This window comes from Bufo bufo, chromosome 3 (genome assembly GCF_905171765.1).
Source record: "Bufo bufo chromosome 3, aBufBuf1.1, whole genome shotgun sequence".
NCBI classification, from domain to species: domain Eukaryota; kingdom Metazoa; phylum Chordata; class Amphibia; order Anura; family Bufonidae; genus Bufo; species Bufo bufo.
The window spans coordinates 231,326,524-231,336,233 of NC_053391.1; the positions used below are offsets into that span (position 1 = coordinate 231,326,524).

The following is a 9,710-nucleotide window of genomic DNA, read 5'->3' on the forward strand; positions in this document are numbered from 1 at the left end:
AATCAGCAGGATCAACCCTAACAAGCGGTATGCCTGGTTTAAAAGAGTTGATCATGCTGACAGATGCGCTCTAATTTTACACCACTCTCACTAATTTTAGGAAAGTTTGCAGGGCTTAGCTGGAGTTGAGGACCTCCTGCTCCCCGACAGATTTTGTGTCATTTACTTCAGAAAGTGATAAATTGTTTAATTTGCTTCTCTGGTCCATAGACCCGCACCGACATCGAGAACGGAAAGTGGTGCATGCGCAGCTGCTCTCCATTCATTTCTATGGGGCTGCCGAAAATAGTCGAGCGCTGGCTTGGCTATTTCTGTGGGCCCCCTAGAAATGAATGGGAGCGGTGGCCGTTCAATCCTATGGGAAGAGCACTTGGCAGTGGCCGGACCCTGGAAAACCCGGGGTCCTCTGGCCACCACCTTCCCCGCTCCGTTCTCAGTGTAGGTGCAGGTCACAGAAGAATTACACACCCTACATAAATCCTCTTCACTCCATAACCCAACCTCATCCCTGTCCCAGACAGAAGAAAAAGAGAAAACCACTGGATCAGGTGTCATGTTATTCCAGCCAAAATGTCCATGTTTCTTAGAGATTACCTTTCTCATGTTCAATGCACATCTTCTCCACCTCTGGAGTAGAGCCTGCTATGAAATCCTAGTAATAACCAGCGGACATTTATATATGAAATCCTGAGCTTAGAAAGGCCAGTAAATGGAGATGAATGGCCTAATACTGCAGCCAGCCTCTATATATACCAGACAACCCTGAGGACCCAAAACCAAGAAGCCTGAACCTGAGGGCAACGCAACGCCTAATAAGCTGTATCTTCCATCCACCCATTCATCTATGTATCCATCATCTATCCAGATTTACCTGCCTGGCATCATTTATCTATATCTCCATCCATTATCTGCTCCCATTTATGAATGCATTCATTACCTATCATCTGTATGCCATATCACCCATTATCTATCATCTGTATGCCATACTAGATCTACTAAATATATATTATATCTGTTATATATCACCCGTTATCTATCATCTGTATGCCATACTAGATCTAATATATATATATATATATATATATATATATATATATTTCACCCGTTATCTATCATCTGTATGACGTATTATATCTGTTATATATCACCTGTTATTTATCATCTGTATGCCATACTAGATCTACTATTTATATATATACCCATCCATTATCATCTTTATGTAATAATGTATCTGGTATACTGTATATCCAGTGTAATGTATCTGTGATATTTCCATCCATATGTCCTGATGTATTTATTATATTGTATAGCCATCCATTATCTATCATACAAATGTAATAATGTATCTATTATACTGTATATCTATCCATCCATTGTGTATCATCCATATGTCCTGATGTATCTATTATACTGTATATCCATCCATTATCTATCATCCATATGTAATAATGTATCTATTATACTGTATATCCATCCATTATCTATCATCCTTATGTAATAATGTATCTATTATACTGTATATCCATCCATTATCTATCATCCTTATGTAATAATGTATGTATTGTATATCCATCATTACATATCATCCATATGTAATAATGTATGTATTATACTGTATATCTTTCCACTATCATCTATATATAATAATGTATTTATTATACTGTACATCTATCCATTACCTATCATCCAAATGTAATTATGAATTATACTGTATATCCACCCATAATCTATCATCCATATGCCCTGATGTATCTATTATACTGTATATCCATCCATTATCTATCATCCATATGTAATAATGTATCTATTATACTGTATATCCACCCATATTCTATCATCCATATGTAATAATGTATTTATTATACTGTATATCCATCCATTACTTATCATCCATATGTAATAATGTATCTATTATACTGTATATCCATCCATTGTCTATCATCCATATGTAATAATGTATTATACTGTATATCCACCCATCATCTGTCATCCATATGCCCTGGTGTATCTATTATACTGTATATCCATCCATTACCTATCATCCATGTGTAATAATGTATCATATCTCCATCCATCATCTATCTAGATATCCATCTTCAGACATTTCCCAGATGTTTGGACTGTCTGGGCCTAACTCTCACAGACTTTAGACAGAGTGTATGTATGAAGGCTCACCTCTCTTAGGATCTGCCACTCCCCTTGGTGATGGGGTCTGCCACCAGGTGGGCATTCTAGTGCCAGGTACCCTCAGCTCCTCCTTGTAAGGCTTGTTCACTTGCTGTACAGAGTCATGTAAGTGCTGATGTAGTTTCCATTTGTAAAGTGCTTTTCTTCTACTGCTACAATTTATTTTGTCTAGACAAATGTCTACGGGGAGGGGGGAACTTTATTTCCCATCCCAAACCCATGGAGACCCTCTGTGTATACTATATGCTCCTTGTCCTCTTCTGCACCCTCAGGTCTCATGTCTTGAAGCATGAGGGTGCCCCTCACAGTGTGGAATTGGACCGGCTCCTCACAGCCCATATCTCAGGTGCACTTGGATTTTCATACCACTTCTGGAAATCTCAGTGGTCTTAACTTTCCCAACAGCAGCAGCAACGTCTGTGTTAAGTTGGAACCATCTGGATGGTTGCTATGGAAACAGGGATGCCATGACAACTGGGTTTCCCAGGAAACCAGTGTTACTATGGAAACTGCATCACTCGGTCAGAATTAGTAACTTCCGATTAGAAGCAAGTCCAGCAGTTTAATCTTCCTCTGGCATGTAGACTGTCACAGATCTTGGCACTGGTATAGAGAGGGGGCACTTGTTGCAGTCCTACAGCTTGTCGTAACCATCTACCCTCCTTGAAAGATTATTATAGGAGTCTGTCCTTACACTGAGCATGATGATAGGAAATCCAAACTTCAAAGAAAGAAGAAATGTGCCTTAAATTGAGGTAAAATGGAGATCAATCCAAAACCACCCCATGAAATGCTCTGTAAGTCCTAGGTCTTCCCAGCCTGATCCTTCTCTCTATGGATGAGGTTACTAAGAGCAGCACTTGAGACCAAGGGGCCACGTACCTCCTTGCAAAATGATAAGGGTAAATGAATGAGCAGCCTTCTAGTGCTCCTGCACCCCTGAGGTATCCTACAGGTGCAGCTCTGCTGGAAAATGAACACTAAAAAGTGGGACAGGCTGATGTCGATGGCAGGGACATTTCTAGAGTTGAACACCTCCAGGACCCCGACACCTGCTACACATCTGTGAAGATCTTCTTGATGTTCACACAGTTGGGGGGGTTGTTGGTGGTACAGTTGGCAGTCTTAAAGCTGGGCTGCTTGAAGGGTCCAGGGCTCACCCCTTCTTCTATGACCATGTACTCTGATTTGCTGAGGGTGGAATTACTACGGGTCTTTTTGAGGTCCTCATTAGAGGACAAGTGCTGGCAGCTTCCCACATGGAGGTACTGGGCTTGTTCCTCTCCTTCAGTCTCCCTGTGGTAGAAGTAGTTGAAGTTGGAGACTATGACAGGCACTGGCAGGGCTATGGTGAGCACCCCAGCAATTGCACACAAGGATCCCACTATTTTACCCCCTATGGTGACTGGGTGCATATCCCCATAGCCAACTGTAGTCATGGTGACCACTGCCCACCAGAAGGCATCCGGGATGCTGCTGAACCCCGAGGAAGGGTCATCAGCCTCAGCAAAATACACAGCGCTGGAGAACAAGATGACACCTATGAAGAGGAAGAAGATGAGCAGTCCCAGCTCCCTCATGCTGGCCTTTAGGGTTTGCCCCAAAATCTGAAGCCCCTTGGAATGTCTGGAAAGCTTGAAGATACGAAAGACCCTTACCAAGCGGATCACCCTCAAGATGGCCAAGGACATGGCCTGCTGCCCATTGCCCTGGCGCTCTGCCAGCTCAGTGCCCAAGGTTATGAAGTAAGGGATGATGGCTACAATGTCAATGATGTTCATGATGTTCTTGGAGAAAGTGGCTTTGCTTGGGCAGGCGAAGAACCTGACCAAGAGCTCAAAGGAGAACCAGATGATGCATAAAGTCTCCACCACGAAAAAGGGGTCGGTGAAGGAGCTGCTGAGCAAGGGGCCGGTGCCGTTAACAGGTGGTAACACCGGCCCATTGTACTCCTTGTCGTCTCTGAACTCCGGTAAGGTCTCCAGGCAGAAGATGACGATGGAGATGAGGATGACCAGCACTGACACGATGGCGATGCCCCGGGCTGGACCCGAGCTCTCCGGGTACTCGAAGAGCAGCCATACTTGTCTCTGGAACTCATTGGAGGGCAGCGGGCGCTCCTCTTCCTTGATGAAGCCCTCGTCCTCCCTGAACTTCTCCATTGCCTCCTCGCCCAGCTCGTAGAAGCGGATCTCCTCGGAGAAAATGTCTATGGGCACGTTGACGGGTCTTCGGATTCTGCCCCCGGACTGGTAGTAGTAGAGGATGGCATCGAAGCTCGGGCGGTTTCTGTCAAAGAAGTACTCGTTCCTCAGGGGGTCGAAGTAACGCATCCGCTTCTTGGGGTCGCCCAGCAGCGTGTCCGGGAACTGCGCTAAAGTTTTCAGCTGCGTCTCGAAGCGCAGGCCGGAGATGTTGATGACCACCCGCTCGCAGCACTCGTGGTCGTCCTGCTCGTACGCCTCGGAGGAGTGGTGGCCCGGCAGCGCCGCCGCCTCCTCGAGGACGTTGTCACACGCCACCACCGTCATGATCTCGTCCGTGTAGCCCGGGTTCACGATGTTGCTGTTGGTGCGGTGTCTGGTGGAGGACGGCGGAGGCGAGTGCAGGAGGCTGAGGTGCTCGTCCATAAAGCTGAGCGGAGCCGGGCAGGGGAAGCGGCGGCCTCCTCCTTCAGCCCGCCTAAGAGCCGCCGGGTCCCCTCCCCGCTCCCCCTGTTGCTTCTGCCGGGAACCTCCTCAGTCCACTCTTCCAGCCCCGGGATCCCGGCTCTGTGCCTGCCACCGGGCTTATATAGCCTTCCCTCACAGACACACCCTGCACACTATGCCCCGCCCACAGAGAGCCCACCGCTTGCTGCCAGCGACCACCTGATGGAGGGCGAGCTGCCACCTGTCTGTGGGACTACAAGACTCAGCCTGCCCTGAGCCTACTCATAGCTGCTGGTGCCACAGGTACATGCACTCCTGTACTGCGGGGCTGTGATTCCCAGTAGTACCGGGAACCTGTATAACACAGAAGCTGTGAGGTCTCCTGTGTCAACATAGCACTGGGGCAGGCAGCGCCCCCCACTGGCGTGATAGACACAGCAGATGGAGATTGGGAAGTAGTGCTATCCATCCGTCTTGTATCTATCTATTATCTATCTATCTATCTATCAATCATCTTATCTATCTATCTATATCTCTCTCTCATATCTTTCTATTATCTATCTATCTATCTACTATCAATGTATCTATCTATTATCTATCTATCTATCTATCTATCTATCTCATATCTATCTATCTATCTATCTATCTATCTATCTATCTATCTATCTATCCATCTCATATCTATCTATCTATCTATCTCATATGCATCTCATCTCATATCTATCTATCTACTATCAATGTATCTATCTATCTATCTATCTATCTATCTATCTATCTCATATCTATCTCATATCTATCTATCTATCTATCTATCTATCTATCTATCTATCTGTCTGTCTGTCTGTCTATCTATCTATCTATCTATCTATCTCATATCTATCTCTTATCTATCTATCCATCTCATATCTATTATCTATCTATCTCATATGCATCTCATCTCATATCTATCTATCTATCTATCTATCTATCTCATATCTATCTATCTATCTATCTATCTATCTATCTATCTCATATCTATCTCATATCTATCTATCTGTCTGTCTGTCTGTCTATCTATCTATCTATCTCTTATCTATCTCATATCTATCTATCTCATATCTATCTATCTATCTATCTATCTATCTATCTGTCTGTCTATCTATCTATCTATCTCATATCTATCTATCTGTCTGTCTGTCTGTCTATCTATCTATCTATCTATCTCATATCTATCTATCTATCTGTCTGTCTGTCTGTCTATCTATCTATCTCTTATCTATCTCATATCTATCTATCTATCTCATATCTATCTATCTCATATCTATCTATCTCATATCTATCTATCTATCTATCTATCTATCTCATATCTATCTATCTATCTATCTATCTATCTCTTATCTATCTATCTATCTATCTATCTATCTATCTATCCATCTCATATCTATTATCTATTTATCTCATATGCATCTCATCTCATATCTATCTCTTATCTATCTCATATCTATCTATCTATCTATCTCATATCCTATCTATCTATCTATCTATCTATCTAGATAAATAGAAGAATTGGAGCAGCACTGCAATGTATAGGTGCAGACGGAGTGCCAGCGGCTGTGAAGGCGATCCTCCTTCAAGTAAATAATAGGAAAAATTCCACGGCACATCCATGGCGTAAAATAATATTAGGCTTTATTCACCAGACCGCGACGTTTCGATCCACCTCCTGGGATCTTTCTCAAGCAGTGATGAACCAACTAGTGCATTGTGCATATTTATACAGTTGTATACAATCAATCAATCAATCAAGTGTTTATTACAATAATCAAAGCCAATATCGTGATATTCTTCTCAGCATACAAAAATCAAACAGTATAATGTGAACAATAGTGTAGTACTACCATCTACCTTCACAGTACATATTCAATAAAAAATAAAAAACAAACATAAGTGTCTTAAATCCATGTAGGGTCATCATATCTAAAATTACACATATCTGAGGATGACATAATGATTAAATCTGTGCAGGTGTACCTTAAAAACAAGTCCAAGTGTGGAAGTTCCTAGAGAGAGCGTGGAGGGGAGACCACATGGAGTTCGGCGTGTCAGTCATTCAACTGCGCATGTCGCAGGACCTTTTGAAAGTATCGGGTCACGTGATTAGCGACCCACTCACGTGATCGTTGTTGCTAAGTTTATCCTGTCAACGTCGACACATTTGGCGTCATGCGTTCCACGTGAGACGCAGACGTCAGTGTAAAGCGTCACACCAGTAGGAAGTGACGGCCAGCGTTCCAAATAGCATATGGGACGCAAGCCTCACCATGGTAACAGTTGTGCCGCTGATCGACCCTTACCAGCTTGAATGTGCCCTACCATGGAGATACATGCCTTGTTACCATGGTGAGGCTTGCGTCCCATATGCTATTTGGAACGCTGGCCGTCACTTCCTACTGGTGTGACGCTTTACACTGACGTCTGCGTCTCACGTGGAACGCATGACGCCAAATGTGTCGACGTTGACAGGATAAACTTAGCAACAACGATCACGTGAGTGGGTCGCTAATCACGTGACCCGATACTTTCAAAAGGTCCTGCGACATGCGCAGTTGAATGACTGACACGCCGAACTCCATGTGGTCTCCCCTCCACGCTCTCTCTAGGAACTTCCACACTTGGACTTGGTTTTAAGGTACACCTGCACAGATTTAATCATTATGTCATCCTCAGATATGTGTAATTTTAGATATGATGACCCTACATGGATTTAAGACACTTATGTTTGTTTTTTATTTTTTATTGAATATGTACTGTGAAGGTAGATGGTAGTACTACACTATTGTTCACATTATACTGTTTGATTTTTGTATGCTGAGAAGAATATCACGATATTGGCTTTGATTATTGTAATAAACACTTGATTGATTGATTGATTGTATACAACTGTATAAATATGCACAATGCACTAGTTGGTTCATCACTGCTTGAGAAAGATCCCAGGAGGTGGATCGAAACGTCGCGGTCTGGTGAATAAAGCCTAATATTATTTTACGCCATGGATGTGCCGTGGAATTTTTCCTATTATCTATCTATCTATCTATCTATCTATCTATCTATCTATCTATCTATCTATCTATCTATCTCTGTATCTCTCTATCTATGGCCCCTGACAGTGGATAGCCGGTCTCCCCCCTCCATAGCACTATACATACACCCATATGTCTACACCAGTGGTGGGCAGGGCAGGGTGCTCTTGTATACCCGCACCCCCATCCTCCGGCTCTTGGAGCTGACGCACAGGGCTCTGACTCACTCCTCAGGCTGACGGTCTCTGGTGTATACTTCTGCTGGAGATGTTCTTGTGGTATTTAGAGTCTTCTAGAGTAATGTTTAGCTCCATATTCTCACGTTGTCATCAGGTCTCTCTAGAAATGTCATGCGTCCATGCCATGGATACTGTGGAGTGAAGGTTGGCAGCAGTAGGCTCTCATGTGAGCACCTTCAGAGATTATAGGCAGTGGGAGCTCAGCACCATGGACAGGGCACCTCATGGAGGCCGCTGTATGTCTGCTGTGCTGGGGCTCTGAACATCACATTCTTGTATGTAGATATACACTATATTGTGTGTGTGTCAGTGAGCTCAGCACCATGGACAGGGCACCTCATGGAGGTCTCTGTATGTCTGCTGTGCTGGGGCTCTGAACATCACATTCTTGTATGTAGATATACACTATATTGTGTATGTGTCAGTGAGCTCAGCACCATGGACAGGGCACCTCATTGAGGCCGCTGTATGTCTGCTGTGCTGGAGTTCTGAGCATCACATTCTTGTATGTAGATATACACTATATTGTGTGTATGTGTCAGTGAGCTCAGCACCATGGACAGGGCACATCATGGAGGCCGCTGTATGTCTGCTGTGCTGGAGCTCTGAGCATCACATTCTTGTATGTAGATATACACTATATTGTGTGTGTGTCAGTGAGCTCAGCACCATGGACAGGGCACCTCATGGAGGCCGCTGTATGTCTGCTGTGCTGGAGCTCTGAACATCACATTCTTGTATGTAGATATACACTATATTGTGTGTGTGTCAGTGAGCTCAGCACCATGGACAGGGCACCTCATGGAGGCCGCTGTATGTCTGCTGTGCTGGAGCTCTGAGCATCACATTCTTGTATGTAGATATACACTATATTGTGTACTGTATGTGTGTCAGTGAGCTCAGCACCATGGACAGGGCACCTCATGGAGGCCGCTGTATGTCTGCTGTGCTGGAGCTCTGAGCATCACATTCTTGTATGTAGATATACACTATATTGTGTGTGTGTGTCAGTGAGCTCAGCACCATGGACAGGGCGCCTCACGGAGGCCGCTGTATGTCTGCTGTGCTGGGGCTCTGAACATCACATTCTTGTATGTAGATATACACTATATTGTGTGTATGTGTGTCAGTGAGCTCAGCACCATGGACAGGGCACCTCATGGAGGCCGCTATATGTCTGCTGTGCTGGAGCTCTGAGCATCACATTCTTGTATGTAGATATACACTATATTGTGTATGTGTGTCAGTGAGCTCAGCACCATGGACAGGGCACCTCATGGAGGCCGCTGTATGTCTGCTCTGCTCGAGCCCTGAGCATCACATTCTTGTATGTAGATATACACTATATTGTGTGTGTGTCAGTGAGCTCAGCACCATGGACAGGGCACCTCATGGAGGCCGCTATATGTCTGCTGTGCTGGAACTCTGAGCATCACATTCTTGTATGTAGATATACACTATATTGTGTATGTGTGTCAGTGAGCTCAGCACCATGGACAGGGCACCTTATGGAGGCCGCTGTATGTCTGCTGTGCTGGAGCTCTGAGCATCACATTCTTGTATGTAGATAT

The 9,710-nt window shown here is 44.3% G+C and overlaps 1 protein-coding gene across 1 annotated transcript; it reads right to left on the reverse strand.

Moving 5' to 3' along the window:
- Positions 1-3,242: 3,242 nt before the first annotated feature.
- On the reverse strand, positions 3,243-4,817 carry LOC120993331 (potassium voltage-gated channel subfamily A member 3-like). The gene has a single exon (XM_040421860.1). It carries the CDS (start codon positions 4,815-4,817, stop codon positions 3,243-3,245), a length of 1,575 nt encoding a protein of 524 aa, XP_040277794.1.
- Between the last annotated feature and the right edge of the window lie 4,893 nt (positions 4,818-9,710).

Coding starts and splice junctions, on each gene's coding strand:
- LOC120993331 (XM_040421860.1), bottom strand. CDS start 4,817: ATGGACGAGCACCTCAGCCTCCTGCACTCGCCTCCGCCGTCCTCCACC.